Here is a 24322-nt window from a genome sequence, read left to right as displayed (position 1 = left end):
GGAGTTGATAATTAATGTGGTGGGCAGTGGGAATGCACTGTGAATTTCAACTAGGAGAAAGACATGCTTTTAGCTGTATTTTAGGGGTTGAGAATGAGGCTGATTTGAGGTCTGCTTGAGGTAGAACAAGTGAATGGTAAAGGGAGCCTGACGCGGAGATGATGTTAGGAATTGTGATGTTTAAGGGCAAGGGGATAAGCAAAATCGAGTGGGCTCTGAGCCTTGTGAACAGGATAATTAAAAGAATAGATGCGGCCGGGCGCGGTGGCTCACGCCTGTAATCCGAGCACTTTGGGAGGCCCAGGCGGGTGGATCATGAGGTCAAGAGATGGAGACCATCCTGGTTAACATGGTGAAACCCTGTCTCTACTAAAAATACAAAAATTAGCTGGGCCTGGTGGTGCACGCCTGTAGTCTCAGCTACTGGGGAGGTTGGAGCAGGAGAATCGCTTGAACCCAGGAGGCGGAGATTGCAGTGAGCCGAGATTGTGCCCCTGTACTCCAGCCTGGCGACAGAAAGAGGCTCCATCTCAAAAAAAAAATAAATAAAATAAATAAATAAAGAATAGTTGCCTTCCAGACAGAAATAATTAGTTGGAAAGTTAATTTGAGTTGAAAGACGCTTAATTCAGGTCCCTTAACCTGGATGTATCTTCCCTTCTCTAGTCTATATAAATTATAGTCTCATGAAGGTGAGCTATAATTGGATAGTGTGGTTTTACATTATGCAGCAGTGGTCCTCAGCCTTTTTGGCACCAGGGATGGATTCCATGGAAGACAATTTTTCCACGGACCAGGCTGGGGGATGGTTTCAGGATGATTCAAACATTTCTATTATTATTACATTGTAATATATAATGAAATAATTATACAACTCACCATAATGTAAAATCAGTGGGAGCCCTGAGCTGGTTTTCCTGCAACTATATGGTCCCATCTGGGGATGACAGGAGACAATGACAGATCATCAGGCGTTACGTTCTCATAAAGAGCACACAACCTGGAACCCTGGTATGCACAGTTCACAATGGGGTTCACTCTCCTACAAGAATCTAATGCCCACCGACCACTATCAGACCATGGCCCAGGGTCTACAGCATTTCTAAGCACTTCTAATCTGTTCACTTAAAGGAATAAAGTAGATGGTCTTATATTGTCATTTAGCTGCTTTGAGTGTGTTAGTCTTGTTCGCACAGCTAGTATAAAATCATGAACTTCATCACGATTCTCTAAAACAGTGTTTAAAACATCAGAAGGGAAAGAAAAACCTTAAAGACACTCTCTGGGAGGTATCTTTGAACATTTGAAGGGGAAAACACAGCTAACAATTCCCTGTAGACTATAAGTGATTTTTAACTTCATCAATGTCTAATTCACAGTCTATGACAGAAGAAAGAGAAGGTGGCAAGTATGTAGGGAGAACACAAGAGTTTAATTAACACATGGATGAGAAATCTAGTGCAAAAATAAGTTCCAGCTGATGTTGGACAAAGAATTAAAGCCAGATTTTCAGTATTAGTTCACTTGATCAAAAAACAATAACAACCAAAAACAAACAAAAAACCCATCAATCCAGTTATAAAAACCCCATGTCACTTGAAAGAGCCCTAAATGACATCATCTCAGTTTGGTTACTGGCTGAGTGAGACTACCGTAAGAAAACTAGCAGGTATTTGCCCAGTGGCCTATAATATTGTTTTTCCTTTTTTTTTTTGTAGTGAGAAAAAGGTTATGCCACAGCTAGAAAATTTGCCAAGTGCAATTGGCATCTTGGGAATTTACCCTGCCTACTTTGAGGAGGTCATGTAGTTCCCCAGTGGTAGAAGTTTTTTTTCTCAAGATATTTAGGTAAGGGAGCTAATAATAATTTTCTTTAATAGCACAATTTTCTTTTTTAACTTTTATTTTAGGTTCAAGGGTACATGTGCAGGTTTATTATATAGGTAAATTCATGTCATGTGGGTTTGTTGTACGGATGATTTCATCAGTCAGGTACTAAGTCTAGTATCCAATAGTTATTTTTTCTTATCTTCTCCCTTCTTCCACCCTCCACCCTCAAGTAGGCCCCAGTGTCTGTTGTTCCCCTCTTTGTGTCCATGTGTTCTCATCTTAGTTACCACTTATAAGTGACAACCTGCAGTATTTGCTTTTCTGTTCCTGCATTAGTTTGCTAAGGATGATGGTCTCCAGCTCCATCCATGTTCCTGCAAAGGACATGATATCTTTTTTTTTTTTTTTTTTTTTTTTTGTGAGACAGAGTGTAACTGCCTCCCAGGTTGGCATTCAGTGGCATGATCTTGGCTCACTGCAACCTCTGCCTCCCAGGTTCAAGCAATTCTCCTGCCTCAGCCTCCAAAGTAGCTGGGATTACAGGTGCATGCCACCATGCCTGGCTAATTTTTCTGTTTTAGTAGAGATGGGGTTTCATCATATTGGCCAGGCTGGTCTCGAACTCCTGACCTCAGGTGATCTGCCCACCTTGGCCTCCCAAAGTGCTGGGATTACAGGCGTGAGCGACCGTGCCCGGCTGATGTTCTTTTTCATGGTTGCATTGTATTCCATGGTCCATTTTCCTTAGCCAGTCTCCCATTGATGTGCATATCAGTTGATTAATTTTCTTTTAAAGAACAGATAAATTTATAGTATAAATTTTTATTTGCCTTCATGGTAACCTGTGATGTTGGAAGGGGATTATTGACCATCTATATAGTCATAGTCTCTTTCCTATAAATCTGCGAAATATAATGGAACTCCATCTTATGTATTTCAAAACTGATTAATGAATTGACTGATATTTTCAAAAATGGACAATTGGGAGATGCTTTAACTCTGGCATATCACATTCACTCAGCCAGTGAGATGATTTTCTTCAGTATATTAAATATTATATTTAATTGTGAATATGTTTGATGAACTCAGAGTTGAAAATAAACCTCTCAAGCTTTGGTTTTTGTGTATGGTGACAAAGATCAGTATGATTTGCAGAGGTTGGAAATGAAAATCAAAGACAAATTCTAGGAAAAAAAACACAAAGTAACCCTAAATCAAGCCATGTAGCAAATGGAAGGAAATATAAAATGACATAATGACAATATACAAGGATGAAAAGATAAGAAAATTCATTAACATTACAATGAGATATAAGTAAAGAAAGACCATTCCGAGTTAACTGTAGCAGAATAAAGGATTTGGCAGCCCTCTTTGTAATTCTACCGTGACGATTTCCAAACCACTGAATAAGGTTTTATATTTCTAATTAGCTAAGTACTAGAAATATGTTCTCTAATGTGACTCATATGGACATGTGGCATACGGACAAAAAAATTCTGTGGTACTCAAGCTTAATATAGATTAAGTACATGTTCTTTGTAACATAAATTATGAGAAATTTTTCCGATACAATATTGTAATTTACTTGAACGGCATCTCTAGAACTTCAGACAGGTGTGATAGAATACACTGAAGAGATATTTATGTGTTTGATCAGGGTTTTTCTTTTTCTTTTTTTAAGACAGAGTCTCACTCTGTTGCCCAGGCTGGAGTGCAGTGGCACTATCTCGGCTGCAACCTCTGCCTCCCAAGTTCAAGCGATTCTCCTGCCTCAGCCTCCCAAATAGCTGGGATTACAAGTGCCCACCACTATGCCTGGCTAATGTATTTTTAGTAGAGATGGGGGTTCACCATGTTGGCCAGGCTGGTCTCGAACTCCTAACCTCCAGTGATCCACCCACCTCAGCCTCCCAAAGTTTTGTAATTACGGGTGTGAGCCACCACGCCAGGCCAGGGTTTTTCCTTTGCTAACTCTAGGCTAGCTTTCACAGTCCTTGACTAATACTAGGTCCTTGAGTGAACCCCAAACAACCATCACCAGGCACACTTTGATATCATTGCTACAACTGGAGTCTGACCTGGATAGAAAGGCTAATGGTAACCATAATGACTGCTTTCATATATTGAGTGCCTACGACATATGAAAGCAATCATTATGTACTGCCCATGGGTTAACTTATTTCATCCTCATGACAGCCCCATTTGACATATGAAGAAACTGATGCACAGAGAAGGTAAGTAGCTTACTCAAGTTTATCCAGCCAAGAAGTGGCAGACCTGAACACAGGACTTCTGGCTCCAGTCCCCAAACTCTAAACCTCACTGTGCTGTGGTAATTTATATGCCATGGTAATTTTGTGCTACCACTGGAGATGTCCCCAAATCTCTTTGGCATTGTTACCGTGTTTATCTCTTTGGTGTACTTTTTTCCTGTTCTGATGCAGCAACAGGACCCGTTTTGATTCAGAGAATATGGTGCCCTTAATGAATCATCAAGAAGTCCATAGACAGTTTTAGGGGTTTTCTGTGGAGATCTCATTTCTTAATTCTGACTCAACCCACCAGAATGAATGGATAATTATGGCATTTGAATCTTGCATACGATTAAGTGAATAAAAATGCTTTGCCCCATTTGCTAGTAGAAAAGAAATAAAAGCACATTTTTGGAATGCAATACTTGTATCAGTTAAAAACAACTTCTCCCTATACTTAACGCCTATTAGTTTGATTTTTAGGGAGATTTATTAACATTTTAGTCCTTCATGGTAGTACTATTGTGCAATCCAAGAATTATGGGGGAGTTTTTGGAAATGAGAGGAGACTCAGGGAATTATAGGCAAGCAAGATTCTCAAGGCCAAACCCAACAGCGTTACTGATAATATTTATGTGCTTACTATCTAGTTTTTAAATTTTCTCATGCAATACTAATCTCACTGCTTTTGTATGTCAGATTTTCCTAAGTAGTGCTCATCAACACCAGGTTTATTTTAAAATAGAGCATGCTTAATGTCCTTCACATGTCTGCAAGGGCAAGAGCAGCAAATACCACACTCCCATGGTAAATATAAGGGAAAAAGAAAGGCATATATGTGTTAAAAAGTCTGATGAATGGCTCATGCCTGTAATCGCAGCACTTTGGGAGGCCGAGGCGAGAGGATCACGAGGTCAGGTGTTCGAGACCAGCCTGGCCAACATGGTGAAACCCCGTCTCTTTTAAAAATACAAAAATTAGCTGGGCGTGGTGGCAGGCGCCTGTAATCCCAGTTCCTCAGGAGGCTGAGGCAGGAGAGTCGCTTGAAACCAGAAGGTGGAGGTTGCAGTGAGCTGAGATCGCGCCACTGCACTCCAGCCTGGGCAACAAGAGCAAAACTCCGTCTCAACAGCAACAGCAACAACAACAACAATAACGACAAAGCCTGATGAAATCCTAACTCAGTAGTGGCACAATCACTTCATAGATTGGATTATTTTGAAAAGAACCAGCAAACTCCATTTGGTGGACGTATTTTGAGTCTTTTTTTTTCTGAGACAGGATCTTGCAATATCACCCAGGCTAGAATACAGTGACTCCATCACAGCTCACTGTAGCCTCGACCTCCTGGGCTCAGGCAATCCTCTTACCTCAGCCTCTCGAGCAGCTGGGACTACAGGCACATGCCACTATGCCCAGATAATTTTCTTAAAATATGTTTTGTAGAGACAGGGTTTTGCCGTGTTGTCAGGCTAGTTGCAAGCTCCCGAGCTCAAGTGACCCCTCCTTGGCCTACCCGAAGTGCTGGGATTACAGGCATGAGCCACTGCGCCTGCGCGGCCTGCACTTTGAGTCTTTAGGTGAGCTGGTTCCCTGCTAGGTGCTAAGGACACAGAAATGAATACCACCCCTCCCTTCCTCGCAGAGGGCTCCCAATCTGCTCCTCTTTTCTCTGTTAAATCATTTTGCCTTTGAGTCTTGCATAATGATGTGGCCACATTGAGACCTAGTTGAACAGTTTCACAATAATTCCCTTAAGTCAGAGGGCCTTGGTGAAATAACATTGACTTTTACTCTGAAATCCATGGAAATGCAAAGTTTACTGTTTTGTTCTCCTTGATAAAATATAGCATAATAACTAGTTGCTGGGTTACTACCTAAAACACAGGCCCCAAACTACAGCCAGGAAGGACAGTTAGCAATTAAGTAAAGGAAATGACTGTGACTAGTGGGTTTGAAACCCAACACACTGCCCATATCCTTCTTAGCATAGGGAGGCATTGATGTTACTTAGGCAACTTTTATCACTAAGGAAGTAGTTTTGGTGACTCATGCTCATACAGAATGACTTATTTCAAGACCTGAGTGTTCAGTAACCTTACCATTATGCTTCTGTTTTCTTTTTTTGGACTCAGACAGCAAAGCTCCCTTTGGATGACATAGATTTATTACTTAGTAGTATATCATGTATTGGCCGTCCCACATTTTGAAATTTAATGGACTCGTGGTGATCAGAAGAAAAGGTCAGTATTTCCTACAATATATTGATACATTAAAGGTAGAACTAACACCTTATTTTCTAAGCAGAAATATTATCTTATTAACATATCTTATTAAATGTCTAAGTTGACATTTCTTGCCAATTATTTTTTACTTAATGTAACAGTGCTGTTTCAAATACTAGTCATTATTTAATAACTAAAATGGAATGCTGAAGAATTTTATGCTATGACATAGAATGCCTTATTTTTTTCCCCAAATATATGAAAAATGGAATTAAAATCTCCACTGAGTGTTGCCATTACAAAAGGAAGAAATGCTAAGGAAATTCATTGGCTAGGTTCTCAGTTCAGATTTACAGCCTACCTGCTGATGGCCCAACAGCATTTATTTCTTGACAACTGACATTTTTTTCTGTGTTAAAAATAGCTGAAGAGTTGTAGAAAAATTAGTTAATTAAAAGAGTTATAGGATGCTAATGTGTTTGGAGAGCTATATGGAAGAACTTACTGTTGACAGAAAAAGCAAGCCACAAGCCAAGGACCTGAGCTGGCTTCTGGGGTAGTGCAGGAGCAACTTGGCTTGGGTTCCAGGGTTTGTTGGGAGCCTTGGAGATGCCAGCTTCCAGTGTGGTCAGCCTAGGACTTACCTGAATCACTAGTATACCTTTTGTCCTAATTCCAGAAATCATGCCATAAATCTCAAAACTTGTACAGTGTTACTTGAGCTGTTTTTATTTTGCTTTCAATCGAGTCCTTTTCTGGCTTTAATTTTGTAGCTGGAACAGCTTGAAAAAGGCAATGAGTCATGACAAATATTTCTTCTGTTCTCGATATAGAAGCCTTCGATGTGAGGCCCAGGCATTGAGTACCATGTGTGCGATTCATGAGCCTTGGCATCTGAACAGGTTTTTGGAAGGATCCATCAAGACAACACATCGGGGGCGTACTAGTGAAGTGATTTTCAAAATGTGCTACTCAGACCTGTAGCATCAGCATCACTGGATAATTTGTTAGAAATTCCAACTGTTAGGCCCCACTTTACACCAACTGAATGTGAAACTGGGAGTATGTGGGGCCCAGCAATTTGTGTTTTTACAAGACTTACCAGGTGATTCTGAGAACCACTGTGCTAGTGAATTGTTCCTGTCTGTGGCCACGTAGAATAACAAAAGTATAGGGTTGGAAAATGGGGAAATTGATGAGTGTTCACTTATGAGGAAATGAAGAATAGATAGAAAAGAATTAGTTAACTTTTGGAATTCGAAAAAGAAGCAATTTGTAAAGCCAGGAATTTGATTTGAAGGACTAATTGCTTGCAGAATCTTTGCTTTCTCATAGAGGGGCAATCCAGATCACTAGGTTACCGTGAAATATATTGGTATGGCTCTAAAATTCTAGAATAATCTCTCTACTGAGAAAAGGCATACCTTTCCATATTAGGACAAAACTTCAAGTCAGGTTTGTAAAATCTTATAAGATTATTGTATCCTATTGCCATGCCCAACTTGTTTGTCTCTGGAGGTCCCAGTTTCTACATCTGAAAACCATATGCATTTCTGCTCACCAGGAATTGTCTCGCTGAATGAAGCAAGAGATTCAGGATGTGTAAGAGAATTTATGAAGCATTTGGATTACCAAGAAATGTGAAGTATAAAGATCAAGAATTATTAATACAAACACTGATGGTAAAGAGGTGTTTCGAAGTCGATACAAAAAATGAGTTGCTTATTTCAGTCTCTCTTTGATATATCTGCCTTTTTAGTGCTGACTCTATCATGTATTCACTATATGATTTTAAGTGAATCACATTTTTTAAAGCTTTTCATCTGTTTCCTCCAAAAATATATTTTTAATAATATTTACTCACAGGATTGTTGTGAGAATAAAATTGATTCGATTGATTTGCCAAAAAAAAAGGAAATATATTTTTAAAAAATAAAGCAGTACCATTTTTGGATATGCTAGTGCTGTGACTGTTATTTTATGTCTGGGTGAGGAATCCTAAAGGATTGTTGACATAATGACATCATCCAGGGGTTTGGAATAAGAGTATACATCAGCAAGTTTTCTGATTACAAAAAGTAGCTATGTTTACTTTTCTGTTAATTCTCCTTCAGTGGAATGTTTCAATTTTCTCATGAAATGGGGGAGATCCATTTTTTTGAGAGCTCTGTTTTATTAAAGAAAGCAAGTCTGGTGGCTCATGCCTATAATTTTAGCACTTCAAGAGGCTGAAGTGGGAGGATCACCTGAGCCCAGGAATTCAAGACCAGCCTGGGCAACGTAGCAAAAACCCATCTCTATGAAAAATTTTTAAAAATTAGCTGGGCATGGTGTTGCATGCCTGTAGTACCAGCCACTCAGGAGGCTGAGGTGGGAGGATCATTTAAGCCCTGGAGGACTAGGCTGCAGTGAGCAATCGGCTATGATCATGCCACTGCACTCCAGTCTGGAAGACAGAGCAAGACCCTGTTTGTTTAAAAAAAAAAAAAAGGCAAGTTTGATACTTTGTATCCTTTGAACTGAGAAAATACATTTCATTCATTCTTTCAGGGAAAAAAGTGGGGCTCCGGAGTCAGAGTACCCAAGCTAAATTTTTCAGCTCCTATGCTTACTAATTATGCTACCTTGGAAGAGCCTCATTTTCTTGACATAAAAAATGGAGGTGATAATAACAGTTGCATGTGCATGAAATGAGAAATGTATATAAAATACATTATCGATTGTCTGGCCTAGAGTAAATCCTCAATAAGTGTTGATGGTTGGTGATGGTATTATTGAAAACTATGGCATAAACAGGAGAAGAAAGAACCTGTGTCCAAAAACCAAGGCAGGAAGGAATAAGAAGACAAGAGAGCAGTTGCTAAACAATCATTTTACAAATGAAAATTCGTGCAGCTCCTGTGACTTTTCCAGTCATTTATTAAAACCAAACCATTCTTTGATCACTTCTAAGGAGAAAAGTGATCATAGCAATTTACAATGCTCACATGTATGTAACTTTCAAAATTTCAATCTTGCCCAAGAGTTAATATCCTCCCTCCCGTGGCTTGACTGTGCCTTAGGAAAGGGAAGTCCTGGGTGTCTCACTCTCCCTACTTAGGTGCCTCCCTTCCTCCTTCCTCATTTTGCTAAGGTTTCTTGCCACTGCAGGGTTAGAGCTCACAGAGGGAAAGAGGTGCAGGAGATAAGAAAACTCTTACTTGACAAGGGCTATTGGTGATCTGGTGTTTACACCTCGAGGTTTGGCATATGCTTAAAGCTGGCCCTTTTTCTAGCAGGTGCTTCTTTGGGGTTTTCTTCTCTCTCTCTATCTCTTTCTCTCTCTCTCGATTTCTCTCTCTCTCTCTCTCTCTGTCTCTCTCTCTCTCTTTCTCAAAGCTTCCCTGACATGCAGACATGCCCTTGTGTCCTGCTTCTCTGTGACTGCTGCCACAGCCCCTAGGAGTCATTCAGTGGTATACGCCTTGTTCCTTTTTGCATGACACCTTTTTTTCTTGTGAGTGACCACTTGAACAGGGCTTAAAACAGCTTTCTGTCTTGTATGGCTCAGATCTATCCAAGGGAATTACTTTGCCTCCCCAAACTCAAAGGTTAGAGGGTTACATTCTAAACTCTCTGGGTGGTTCTCTGAATCTCCTTGTCTCAGGCTTGAGGTGAGAAGCAGACAGCCTCTATAGCATGCTGATAACTTTCTCCAAAGACCTTCTCTTTGTCTTCAGGAATCTTCAACTCTTTTATACCTTCAACATAAGTGTATGGTTGTAAGAATTACGTAACTATTTCTGTACCCCTTCCTTTGAAAAATTTGCATTATACTTCTATATTTCACTTTGGAATATGTTTCTAGTGTTTGGATATCTTAGGCAAAATATACTCATTTTTTTTTTCCTTTTTCTTTTTGAGAGACAGTTCTCACTAGTCACCCAGGCTGGAGTGCAGTGGTACAATGATGGCTCACTGCAGCTTCAAACTCCTTGGCTCAAGTGATCCTCCTGCCTCAGCCTCCTGAGTGCCTTGGACTACAGGCACACACCCCCACACCTGGCTAATTAAATTTTTTTGTTTTGTTTTGTTTTGTTTTGTTTAAAGGCTGGTCTTTAACTTCTGGCCTCAAGGGATCCTGCTGTTCTGGCTTCCCAAAACACTGGGATTGTAGACATGAGCTACTGCACTGCAATGGCCAAAATGTGGTCTGTAGCACCATATTAAAGGTAAAAGGGGGAATAAATCACTTTGTGGATGCCCTGACTTTACAGAGCATCATCCTGTAGGAGCTGAGGCTGCTGAGGAGAAGATGCTTTACACACGCAAGGGTTGTAATTATGACTTTCATGGTACTCAGTCTAATCACAAAATAGAGCTTTAAAGGTGAATTATTTTTGAAATGTTCATATTTAGTTTTTTCCTCATAGGCAGAATTTTGAAAGAGTGCTTATCTGAGGCCTGCCATATTGTTTTGGGAGCTAAAATGTGTTTAAAATGTAACTTTCAGAGGAAGTTAACTGCTAACTTTTCTCAGTTGTGAGATGATTCCAGATTCCCGTGTATATAAAATACATCAGTCTTAAGACAAATTAAACAAAATGTATTATGTATTTTCTTTAAATTATTATTTTTTGCACTTCAGGCATAAATATTTTTAAATATGAAAACTCCACATAAACATATGCATACAACTCTGAGCTCATGTCAAAAATGTCTGTGACTGCCTTGTCATAGTTTTGGAGATGAACATCTTTATTAAAAGACATTCAACAAACTTAAAATTTTTTTTAAGGGGAGGATGGAATCAAGGTTAACAGAAGGAAGTGCCTTTATTTTTTGTATACCTTTGTAATTTGTTTTACCCCTGGAAATTAGCATGCATTATTTTTAAAATTCAGAAAAATAAAGTCAGCATTTAAAAAGGGTATATATCTTTGATGTGTTTAATGAAGTACAGAACTGATAATGATAACATATTAGGTGAAAAAGAGCTAGGTATAAAACATATATGCAATAAGATTCTGATTTGGGTAAAACACAATTAGTTGAAAGACTATGGGGGAGAAACCTCAAAATGTTAGCTATGGTCAGGCACGGTGGCTCACACCTGTAATCCCAGCACTTTGGGAGGCCAAGAAAGGCAGAACAGTTGAGGTCACGAGTTTAAGGCCAGTCTGGCCAACATGATGAAACCCGTCTCTACCAAAAATACAAAAATTAGCCAGGTGTGGTGGTGCATGCCTATAGTCCCAGCTACTCAGGAGGCTGAGGCAGGAGAATCACTTGAATCCAGGAGGTGGAGGTTGCAGTGAGCTGAGATCGCACAACTGCATGCATATTTTACTATTAGCAAAAAAGAGAAAAAATGGTCAGAAGAGAGACTCTTGCAGTTATGTTGAGCTTTCAGTACTTTGGGCTTTTCCAGTGTTTGTTTATTAAGTCCCTTTCACTTTAGGTGATAATCAAAAATTTATTTTCCAAATAATAATGCCTCATCTCTCTAGGGAACAAGTAACATGATAAAACTGCTTTTTGATTTTAAAACTGTGAACTCTACAAAGATATATAAATAATGCTGTTTGTTGCGTTCTTTTTTCACTCTATTCTAGGATTTGGTCCTAAAATGAAAGGAAAAAAAAAGACATGCAGATTCCTGACATTCTTTCCTAACCAGAATCCTGTCTAACTCCTAATATGAAATTCTTCCTCAAAATATATACTAACTCCCTTTCATTTTTATTTGATGACTTCCAGCCTATTTTTTCCTCAAAAAACTAGAGTTATCGTCTAAATTCCCTTCTTTTAAAAATATGTTTGTGTGATTTGTAAATAAATCTGTTAACCTGAACAATGTTAACTTTTGTGACTTTGAGCAAACGACGTGAAGTTTTCTACTTTTTATTTGTAAAAAAGTGAATATTAAAAAAGAAAAGCTGATAGGTCTCAAATGCATTAGGTCTCATAAATAGGTCTCATAAGCATTTTAAACATTTATAAAGTTATTTGAAACATTCAAGTCATTATTGTGTTATTATTGATATTTTTCTGTTAGTCAAACATACTTTTTCTGTCTTTTGGAATGTGGTCTATTTTCATCAGCCAGTATTCTCTGAGTGACTAAACATAGTACCAATCCCATTGGAGGATTTATATATTTTAACTTAGCAGTAATTACCTTAAATGGAAATAAAACATTTTAGTCTTGATCTGCAGGAATAAGTTTAACTCTCTAAAGTAAAGATTGATAGGCTAGAGGAGAAAGTTTGAAATATGAAATGTGCTTGTATGTTGTAATATGCTCACATAAGTGACTTCGAAACTGATAAGAAACGTTTTAATAATTTTAAATAACATGAAGTTTTTTTCTTATAGAGTGAATAGATACAGTCATGGCAGTACTATGAAAGTGTTACTACATTTTAGTTATATTTGTCATTATTGGATCATATGAGAACAATTCTAAGTGATACTGTTGTCTACCTAAACTAGTACCTAAGTAGGGTAAAATTAAAAGTCTTTGTCTTTGAATTTTCTCTGGGTTTTAGTTTATCAGTTCTGATGATGTAGCAATGCAGAAAAAAGACTATGAAGGGGTGTGTGCCTGTGTATGTGTATATGTGTATGTGTGTTTTCCCTTTCCTGGTGTGAGTAGGTTTGATTTGTGTTCTTTGGTTACCTTGAGCAGTTCTAAATGTTCAGATAAATTACATGAGAAAAGAAGCAAAGTACTAACAGCTCTCCAAGGTACTAAATTCTGTCTCCTATATTCTCAACATGGATTGTGTTTTTCCACCTGAAAAGATTGAAGGCTATAATAGAAAACAATAAGGAAAGACATCTTGTTAGGTAATATGCAAATTAATCTCTTGGTAATATACCCTTTATGAAAACATACTAGGAAAAAAATTCTCTCTATTGTTAGAAGAAATGGGTTATATATTATGACAAAGTTGTTCAGAAAGTGAAAGGAAACCAGTATTTATTGTTCTAGGCACATTATTGATATATATATCTATCAGTGTGTGTGTGTACATATGTATATACTGATATATATACATATATACACACTTATATACATTGTGTTTATATTGAAATGTACATATATACATTGTCTATATACACACATTGTATATATAGATATGTACACATATAAATGATATATGTATATATTGATATGTACACATATATAATTGATACATGTACAATTATATTATATACACATGATATATATATACACACAGTTACCTTGTTATCAGATATTACCTTGTTATCAAATATTACCCGTTTAATATGTGAAGAAAGTGAGTATTTGAGGCAGGATCCATGGTAATCCATCTAGTTCTAAGGACCATACTCTTTGTACTGTATCAAGCTGTCTTTGCAGGACTGATTGCGCAGGGGATCTGTTGTAAATGTTAAACGTTAGTTTGTGAGATAGTCTATTTTGTGCAGCTATGTTAACATTTTTGTCTGGCTTTTATAACATGCATTGCCATATCAGATCAAGTTTGCTTCATGGATCTCTGAAGTTGCCCTCAGTCCTCAGGTCAGCCTGTTCTCAGGAAGTGACATATTGTGGCTCCTAGGATTGCTTTGGTTTAGACCCCTAGCCTTGCTTCTGGGTGTAGAGGGGCAGCAGGCGGGACCAACTGAGTCTACTTAGTTATCTTTTATAGAAAGTTACAGTGTAGCTGTTGCTCTACCTCTCTATCTTTGCTCCCCATTCCAGAGGAGATTTTGTTTGAACAAAAGGCTTTATCTCTAAAAATAGTTTAAAAAACAGTGTATCAAATAGTCCTTAAGAAACTTTCTAGTTCTAACTTTCTGTGAAGTTAAGAAAGCAGTTTTAAAGAATGGATCCCACTATATTTACTTTGAAACATCATCTTTTAAATTTGCTGCAAAATATTTTTAAATTGGGAATTTCAGAATGAGTGTCCAAGAGCAAAATCCATGTTAAAAATCTATGAGTACTTTGAAATGGCAAAGTATGAGGCAAACTGCATGGTTTCTATTTTATTTGGCAGAAAATGTATAATTAACTTTATTCATGATCCTGATTTTTAAAAACATGTTTTCTTTTTATTCCTTCTGAGGTAAGTGTAAGATAACATTATTCACAGTCAGAAGTCACTAGAATATACTTTATAACAGAAAAGTACTACTTCTGGCTGGGCGCGGTGGCTCATGCCTGTAACCCAGCCTTTTGGGGGGCCATGGCGAGTGGATCATTTGAGGTCAGGAGTTTGAGACCAGCCTGGCCAACATGGCGAAACCCCGTCTCTGCTAAAAATATAAAAGCTGGGTGTGGTGGTGCACACCTGTAATCCCAGCTACTTGGGAGGCTGAGGCAGGAGAATCACTTGAACTGGGAAGGCAGAGGTTGCAGTGAGCTGAAATTGCACCATTGCACTCCAGCCTGGGTGACAGTGAGACTCTGTCTCAACAACAACAAAAAAAAGTACTACTTAAAGACGTCATGAGGTTCATTTTCCATCTGTTCTTTTTCTCTTGAAAGTTTATCACATCCACTGACAGAACACATCTGCTGTTCCTGTTTCTTTTCCTCCATGACAGTTTATCAGTAAGGTGACTGGATAATAGAGAAAGAGAAAGAATGTTTAGCTGCAAGGTTTGCTTTGAGTTCGTTTTGCCCCATATTTTGGGGGACATTTATTTAAAATTGGTGCTCAGTATCCAATAATTGATGCACACATTCCAACACTGGTCATTTATTGATGGGCTATTAATAAAGGCTGTAACTAAAAGGGGCCATCACTGCAGAGCAGCTCTGCCCAATAGAACTTTCTGTGATGATGGAAATATTCTACATGTGTGCTGAGCAATACGGAGCACTTGATATGTGCCTAGTATAATTAATTCAATTTTAATGTTAATTAAATTAATTTAAACTTAATTTACCAAATGTGGCTACTGGTTATCCTATTGGATGGTGAGAATCAATTAAATTAGAAAAAAATGCCCTATGCTTAGGAAATGAAAGTATTCAATTGCATTTTTTACTATTGGCACTTTTATGGTCTGAAATAGATTACAAAGTTTTGCACTTTGTAAGTTTTTTGTTTGTTTGTTTGCTTGTTTGTTTGTGTTTTGAGACGGAGTCTCGCTCTGTCAGCCAGACCTCCCAAAGTGCTGGGATTACAGGCATGATCCATCACTCCGGCTGCTTTTTAAATTTTTTTAATTGCAAATCTCCTCAGTGCCTAGTATATGAAAGAGTCAACACATGACTAGCTGCTATTAATAGGTTCCCCTCCTCTGCACCCCAGATCTCCCCAGTTCATGCATCCTGGTTAAGGTCACTGAAAAAATTTTCCCGGAAGATTGTCAGAGCTGTAGCTCTGGCCTTCACAGCAATCTTGGTTCTTCTGGAAGTTAAGGGTTAAGCGGTGTCTATTTTACTATGAATTCTGCTGTCTATTCTCTGACTTCCTTATTTCCATGCTGAGGCAGCTTCCAGACTTTCAGTCTTTACTCCACGATGGTCTAAGCCAAGGAACCCTGAACACTTCCTACAGGGCCCAAAGCTGCCCTAGAGCCCTTAAATGTCTGTAGCCATCTGGTTCGCTCTACCATATGCTGATCTGACTATGTTCAGTTTGTTTCATGCAGTGTTGGCTCCTAAAATGGGTACCACCAAGCTAGGCTGTGAGCAATGTGAGGGATCTGAATCATGCCATGTGATAGTTCATAGCCGACAGGACTGAGAATGCATCACTTAGAGGATGTCATTGTACAGGCACTCTTTATTTAACACACATTTATTTGTATTGTGCTAGGCACTGGGCTAAGTGCTTTTAATCTTCATAGCAACTGCATGTCCTATTATTTATACATTTTAGAGGTGCACTTGGGCTCAAAAGGATGTAGTGACTTTCTCCACGTCACCTAGCTAGGGAGCAGCAGCAGCAGATGTGTGCTTCCTGTCTACAGTGGCTCTCAAGCTTGCATTCTTAACCACAAAGCAAATCATTATAGAAGAGAAAAAAATCTTTTTTTTTTTTTGAGATGGAGTTTCACTCTTGTTGCCCAGGCTGGAGTGCAATGGCACAATTTCGGCTCACTGCAACCTCTGCCTCCTGGGTTCAGCGATGCTCCTGCCTCAGCCTTCCGAGGAGCAGGGGATTACAGGCATGCACCACCACGTGTGTCTAATTTTTGTATTTTTAGTAGAGACGGGGTTTCACCATGTTGGTCAGGCTGGTCTCGAACTCCTGACTTCAGGTGCTCCACCCGCCTCGGCCTCCCAAAGTGCTGGTATTACAGGTGTGGGCCACCTCACCCAGCCCACAACCGACTAATTTTTGTAATTTTAGTACAGATGGGTTTCGCCATGTTGACCAAGCTGGTCTTGAACTCCTGACCTCAGGTAATCCACCCGCCTCTGCCTCCCAAAGTGCTGGGATTACAGGCATGAGCCACAGTGCCCAGCCAGAAGAGGAATAATTCTTTAAAATCAGTGCAGAGGGCAAATCTAAAAGAAACTGGAATTTAGGAGACTATAAGGAAGAATTTTCTAGTAATTCCAGCTGTTCACCATGAAACATTTCATTAGCAGTTTGCAAGCTAAGGCTTATTGCCCACGGATCAGGAAAATAGTAGAAGGCATTCTCAAATAAGTGGGAGCTCAGAAGTGGTAAATGAGCTCTGTGGGCCTTTCCAATTCAAATTTGTAAAATTTACTCTCTTGAGGACATTTCTTATTGTCAATTTCTTCTCATATGGCTTTTTCTTTTTCCATGCAATTCATAAAGACTTTCTTTTTCGGTATAAAACCAGAATGCAACTTATTCATGACTGAAATTGGCATAAGCAGGGTGTCCTCAGCCTGTAAGCGAGCCTGTATAGGAATCCACATCATGTTTTGCTGAGAAATAGAGGGGCCTGGATCATGGAAATTCAAAGACGATTGCAAAAGCATTTTCAGCACTTGGAAAACTTTATTTCTTTTAATTAGATATTAATCATCAGTGAAAGAACACATAAGGGAAGAAGATAAAAATGTCATTAGATTCCAAGCCCAGTGCCTTCAATAATTGAGTGTGTGTGCTATTACTTTTAATACGATCCTTAGTATTGTGATGTGCCCCTTAATTATTTCTGATATGCTTTATATGTGCCTTTATTTTCCAGGTGTTAATTAATGTGTTTTTTTTAAAGAAACGCATTTTCTGCTTTTAGAGAAAATGTAGTAAATATACTAACATTCAAGTTTTGATATTTGCTTGCTTTTTTAAAAGTATGTCTAGTTTCTCTAATTAAAATATAAATAGTATTGTACATATCATTGAGGATGACTTTATGGGAAACTATGGGACTAAAGAGCTTTTCTTCTCTCTTATGAGCCTTCAGGATTTGCTTTGGGAAAAAGTAATCAATGTATACTTTCGTTCTGCTCACCTCACTTTTTTCCTCAACTACTCCCTATTGTACCACCTCCACCAGCCCTCCCACTCTTCCACCACATCATGTGATTTGTGCCGGTGATTGGAAGACGTTTGCATACATAATCCCAGGGGGCCTAATATCTACAGATGCTTCCATGGAGATAGTTGTAGATGATGATTATGGAGAGAGTTGTCATTCTTGAAATAATTATCACGAGATAAGCCTTAGAGAGGAAATAATATATAAAGATATGGCACATATGAGGTGAAAATTGGGCTAGAAGAACTGGAAGGATTGAATCGCAAGTACAAGGGTGATCTGTATTTCAGAAGATGAGGGAGACCTAGGAGTTGTAATGTGTCAGGATATTTTAGGCTGGGAGTCTAGAAGGAAGGTTCCACTTGAAGTATAGGTCTTGAAGAAGTCTAGAAGATTTCTAGAGAAGGGAAAGAACACAAGCAGAGAAGTGAAGTGAAGGGTATGTTTGAGGAACACCAAGTAGTTTCATTTATAGCAGAGTTCAAGAAGAGAAAAAAGTTAAGGAAGAAAAGTAAGTTCAGGGCTATACTGTGAAGATCCTTAGGTATCAGAGTAAACAGTTTGTAATCAGCCTGTGTGGGGAAGGGGTTTGAGGCTCCTTCCTCTCAGGAAGTTGGTATTTTTCATTAACTCTGCCACGTTTCTGTACTGTCTCTTCCCTGTAGGTAAGGTCTTTTGTCACATTTATTTGATTTATAGTATGAATGCTGAAAATTCCAGATTTATTTAATATATTGGTTTTTGGCTATATATAAATCACTATGACTACATAGCTCCCTTTACATTTTATGTACTGATGTTTATTTCTGGTACTATATGTAATAAATATTAGAAAAGTTTGCTTCATGCATTATACATATGTCAGTATATACATGGTTTCTGTAAGTTGAGTTAGTTTAAGAGTACATTTGCTTAAAGCAGGTAACAAGTCTTCTTTCTACATATTTCAAATTCAATAAATCATTAACAGGTTGCCAAATCAGGTCTCATTTTTTCTAATTTGAATTCAGCCATGAATTCATTTCTTGGAACTAAAACACCCTCAACAATCCATCTCTTTCTGTTCCCTTCTCCTTTATCTTATTGATGAGGAAACCAGGGTCATCTCAAAGTCACACAATCAGTTAACTGGCAATGCCAGGGCTAAAGCTGGGTTAGCTGGTATCTTTCTACCATACACCTCTTCTTATCGGAAAGTGACTAACAAAAAGCAAAGCAGTGGCCAATGCACATGTACAATTTAAAAAGTTAATTTCATAGACCACATCAAAATGAACCAGTGAATTCTATAATTTGGATGCAGTCATTATACTTTTATTTGTTAACAGTATTACATCAGCAGGCATGAAACATTTCTAACAAATCAGTTATTGTTACTACAAGTGGTACCCCCAAGTTCCCCCTAACAAAAGCCTGTGGCAGTGTTGGGAACAAAGAGAAGAACACTTCACAACGGGAACATTTTCCATCCTCCATATGGGTACATTATTTTCATTTATAATTGACTGTAAACACCGCCCCCCACCAAATTTCTAAGCTCCCCCCAACTGACTGAGTGAACACCTCCACCAAGCAGATTCCGAAGAAACCTGAAAAACTAGTTCAGGCCATGCTGGGAAGGGGAAGGTCAGACATGCCTCATTATACTCTCCTCTCTTTGGAGTTCGGACACAACTGACCAGTATTAATATTAAAACAAGAGATCTTCATACAGACAAAACAGACTCTTCTTAGCAATAAGATACCAAAATTCCAACCTTACTCTAGTATAGCATCACATGAAAGATAGCAGGCCCTAAATCAAAGCATTTTACCCTAAAATAAATTTCTTTGACACATTTTGAAATGGCCCTGCACAGCCATCTCTCGTGGGGAAAATCTACATTCTATAGAGACTCCCTTTCCCTTTCTAGGTCTTTTCCTGATCCAAGAGAGATTTAACTAAGAGTCTGGCATCTTTTTACACGTGATAAGAGACGTTTGCCAATTATTCTCTCTGAAGCCTGTTACCTATGAGACTTCATCTACATAATAAGAACCTTGGTCTCCACCTTATCTTAACCCAGACACATTCCTTTCTGTTGATTCCAGGTCTTTAGGTCACAACTTAACTCTTTCAACCAACTGCCAATCAGAAAATCTTTGAATCCACCTGTAACCTGGAATCCTTCCCCTTTTTGAGTTGTCCCATTTTTATGGACCAAACTAAGTACACCTTGCATATATCAATTAACATCCTTATGTCTCCTTTAAACCATATAATCCCAAGCTGTAGCCCAACCACCTTGGGTACATGTTCTCAGGACCCCCTGGGGTTGTGTCGTGGGTCACGGTCCTCACCTTGGGCTCAGAATAAACCTCTTCAAACGTTTTACGGAGTTTGGCTTTTTTCGTCAACATGAGCCTCTAACAATTGGTTACTGGATCATCCTGAGGAATCAAGGCCCTAGCACTTAAAGACCCATAAATAATCCTGCATGATATTCACTGTGTATTCTATGTAGGTGTAATTTCCAAGCTAAAACATAATTAACCCCACTAATAGACACAACAAACATCCTCTGTATTATTAGCACGCACACAGGGCTTTCTCTGCTGCGAGTGGACTTGTGTCCTTGCTTATAATTCTGGAACCTTCTCTAGGAGAGAGGCTGGTCTAATTTATCTCTGTTGACCCAGGGCAGGCATGACACAAGGCACACTGGAAAGAATGTTTGAATGTTCAGGCTTATAAGTGACAGAAAAGCAGCTTGTCTGAAAAATGATTTTTTTCTGGCTTCTAACCAGTGTTAATTCACTTGGAAACCAAGGCAGTTTTCTCCCCTTTACTGAACTCCGGATTTCTTTTCCACTCAAGGCCCCTGACACCAAAGAAGGAAATGGAGCGTAAATCAGGCTACAGAGTGGCTGCCATTCATTCGGTAAGCCTTACTGTTTTCCGTCCTTTGTTCCCCTCTCCACCCTTGCCAACCCCCAGGCCGCGAGGCCCTCTGAAGCCCTGAGCCTGGAGCAGTAGGAGACGGGGGAACTGAAACGCCGCGGAACCAGAGGCTGAGGGAGCGGCGCGATGAAGGGAGGAGGAGCGACGGACCGGCAGGCCTAGCTCCGGGGCTGCGGCGGCTGAGGCGCGGGGATGGAGCCCCTGCGGGTGCTGGAGCTGTACAGCGGCGTGGGCGGCATGCACCACGCGCTGAGAGGTGAGAGTCCATCGAGCACCCCTCTCTATATTCGCTCACGGGGGCTGGTCGGAGCACCCGCGCCGGGAAGGGGCGGAGCGGCGAGACGCTAGGGGCGGACACTGTGGGGCGGACACTGTGGGGAGGCCCTCGGTTGTCCTGGAAACCGCTCCTGCGCGCCGGCCCGTCCACCCCTCCAGACGCTGACTCCCTTCTCCTGGCGCCGAGTCTGGCTCGAGGGGCAGCACATGGCGCCTCCAAGGGCTCGGCTGGGAGTCGGGATTCGCAAGGCAGTAAATCGAACTCAAAGGGTATCAAAGGGGCGAGACCCTCGCCCGGTGCCCCCCCATTCTAAGTGTGCAGCCACCGAGAAGCATGGAGACTCGGTCCTTCATCCTGGGGGGCTTCCCAGCTGGGGAGGGAGGGAGCTAGCAGGGGCTCCCCCTGGTGAGAGATGGATCTTGGAAGGGGTAATAGCTACAATTCAAGGTAGAAGTTTGCGAATGCTAAATAGGACGGTAGAGGAAGCTTGAAGAACTTGGAAGTCTGATCGTTGGAAAGAAACATGTCTTCTATAGTTCTGCGTTTAGATGCCAGAGAACTGAGTCCCAGCTTGGTGGCAGTGTGACGTTGGGCTAGTTCGTCAACAGTAATGAACCTGTTTCCTGATTTTAAAAGAGAATGATTATTATAAGGATTAAAGTCTGTCAAGTGCTTGTTAGTGCCTGATACATTGTAACCGCTCCAAATATTATACATTATTATCTCTATTACTTTAAAACGACATCACGAGGTATTATCAAGCAAACTATTACTTTTATGCACGTCTTTGATTTTGAGGTTTTTTTATTTCTTTCGTGCTGAGTTGGAACTGGAAGGTTTACTTTTGGTGATATTCACTCAAAATTATTTATTGGGCTTCTATTCTGTGCCAGATTTTGTGCTAGGAGCTGGGGATATAAAGGGACAAACAGGCTTTGAAGGTGCATGTTTATTCTTAAATTACTAAGACAGCCACTAAACTGAAACTTCCTTGCTTCCTTATTTAGGACCAAGAGTACAAGAGACTAACTGTAAGATACAGACAATATTTAAAGGGTTTAGCATATAAGTTTTTTGAGCAGATTTATTGAGTTTCAATTCTAGACTAGGTTAATGATCATTAAGTTTTTAGTACTTGTTTGCTGGCTTTCTATCTTTATTTCTCTTATTAAAACTTAGCAGCATCAAAGCAAAACTCAGGTACTATTTACTCTTTGTTAATTCTCTAAAGTGATATAATGTGCGCGTTTTCCCATATCTTGAAACTCCTTAGTGAATTGCTTAGTACTTTATCATAAGCTGTAATTCAGCCACTCCTTAAGTGTCGAATATTTAGATCATTCTTCAGTTTTTTTGCAAGTACAATGTGCTACAGTTACATTCTTGAGCATAATGCCGATTTTCTCTTTAAGCATGTTTCCTAACTGTTGGAATTAATTCAATAGTAAGACTTAACTGTGTGCTAGTTACTAAGTGAAAAACTATGAGAATTTTTAAGGCTTTTGAGAGAGAGGATAGCAAATTGCTTCTCAGAGATTTTTGAGTGCCTTAACTACATATTCATCAGGGTTATGTATTATCAATTTCTAATCCTTGCTAATTTGTTAGGGGAAATTGTGTAATTTTAAGTGACAGTTTTGGGATTAATGAAAGAGTAAAATATTTTCTCTCCTATTAGCCAATGCAATGTGAATTTGTACACGTTTTTCTATTGCCAGTGCTACTGTTGTGACTCTAAGCTATTATGTTCTCTAATTTAAATTATTAACATAGCTTCCCAGCTTCTCTCCTTACTTCCATTCTGCCTCCTACTCCATCTGTTTTCCTTCTAGCAGGCAGAATGATCATTTGCATAGTAAACCAGATCACGTCACTTCGTTGCTTAAATGGTTCCCTTTGAGGTTGTAATCACAGTCCCATCTTCTTAACAGGCTTGTGAGTTCTGGCTTCTGTCGTCTCTTCAATTTTATCTGCCACTTCATCCCGCTTCACCGTCAACACCCAAAGCTGAAATTCTAATGAAACGATTCCCTGAATTCTTTCCTCAGACTTTCTTGTCGAGGCTTACTGGTTTTCTTTCTCTCTACTCCTCAAACCCTCGAAGTTCTTCGATGTTCTGGCCTTTGCTTTTGCTGTTGCCTCATCTAGAGTGCTCCCTAACCCCAGACTTTTTCACTCTAGCTTCGGTTCACATTTCATGTCTTAGTTCATATATTGGTCTTCCCTGGCTGACAATGTAATCCAAAGCAACTTTCCTGCCTCCCTGTATCTCTCTGCTCTCTCATCTTTTGGGTGGAAATCTGCATATTAGGGATATAGACTCTTCATCATATTGATGCAAATATTTTTCCACACTTGTTTGCCTTCCAATGTTCACTTATTTGATGTACTAAAGTTTAAAATTTACCTGTAATGAAATGCATTGCTCCTTTCCAGGTGGTTTTTAATATAATAATAAAGACTAATAACAGCAGCTAACTTTAGTGTTTATTAGGGATCTTTTAAATTCAGGTCCTTTTTTAAGTATGTAATAAACTAGTTAGCAGTAGAACCAGTATTCTAACCTAGGTCTACCTACCTGACCTTTTAACCATGCTATGTTGCCATTGTTCTGGTTAGATCTACTAACTTCCTTGGATCTATATATTAAATAATATAACAAGCAGCACAAAAGGAATAATATTGAACTTCAGTTTTGACTGATTTCTAGATAAGGTTCATCATGGAATTTTTTTCATTGTGGTAAAACACAACATGAAATGTATCATTTAAACTATTTTTAAATGTATAGTTCAATGGCATTAAGTACATTCACAATGTTGTGCAACCATCCCCCTTGTTCGTTTCTAAAACTTTTTAATAATCTCAAACAGAGCTCTGTACCTATTAAACAATAACTCCAAATTCCCTTTCCCCCCATTCCCTGGTAACCTTGATTCTGCTTTGTCTTTATGAACTTGTCTACTCTGTGTACCACACATAAGTAGAATAATACATTTGTCCTTTTGTGTCTGGCTTATTTCACTTAGAATAATGTCTTCAAGGTTCATTTATTTTGTAGCCTGTATCAATATCTCAATTCTTTTTGTGGTTGAATAATATTCCATTGTATAGCTGTACAATTTTGTGTATCCATTCATCTGTTGATAGACACTTGAGTTGTATCAATTACCTGCTGACCATTGTGAATAGCGCTGCTTTGGATATTGGTGTATAAGTATTGTTTGAGTCCTTACTTTTAAGTTTTGGGATATAGACCTAGCAGTGGAATTGCTGGATCATATGATAATTCTGTTTAACTCTTGAGGAACCACCAGACTGTTTTCCACAGCAGCGGCACAATTTTCCATTGCATGAGCACTCC

At 39.2% G+C, this 24322-nt stretch overlaps 1 protein-coding gene across 5 annotated transcripts in view; it reads left to right on the top strand.

The window, feature by feature from the left end:
• The first annotated feature begins 5013 nt into the window (after positions 1–5013).
• Positions 5014–24322, top strand: part of TRDMT1 (tRNA aspartic acid methyltransferase 1) — a 72832-nt gene continuing 53523 nt past the window's right edge. The window contains exons 1-2 of one of the 5 annotated variants that reach the window (XM_024254139.3): positions 5014–6325; positions 20718–20937. In XM_024254139.3, coding sequence (XP_024109907.2) covers positions 20874–20937 — 64 coding nt within the window. In that variant the 5' untranslated portion in view covers positions 5014–6325; positions 20718–20873. Of the gene's footprint in view, positions 6326–20717; positions 20938–21020; positions 21228–24322 lie in introns of those variants that run through there. The other 4 variants (XM_054522006.2, XM_024254141.3, XM_054522003.2 and 1 more) reach the window with 4 other exon arrangements.

The sequence above is a fragment of the Pongo abelii genome, chromosome 8 (genome assembly GCF_028885655.2).
Source record: "Pongo abelii isolate AG06213 chromosome 8, NHGRI_mPonAbe1-v2.0_pri, whole genome shotgun sequence".
Taxonomy (NCBI): domain Eukaryota; kingdom Metazoa; phylum Chordata; class Mammalia; order Primates; family Hominidae; genus Pongo; species Pongo abelii.
This window is presented reverse-complemented; position numbering and strand designations above follow the sequence as displayed.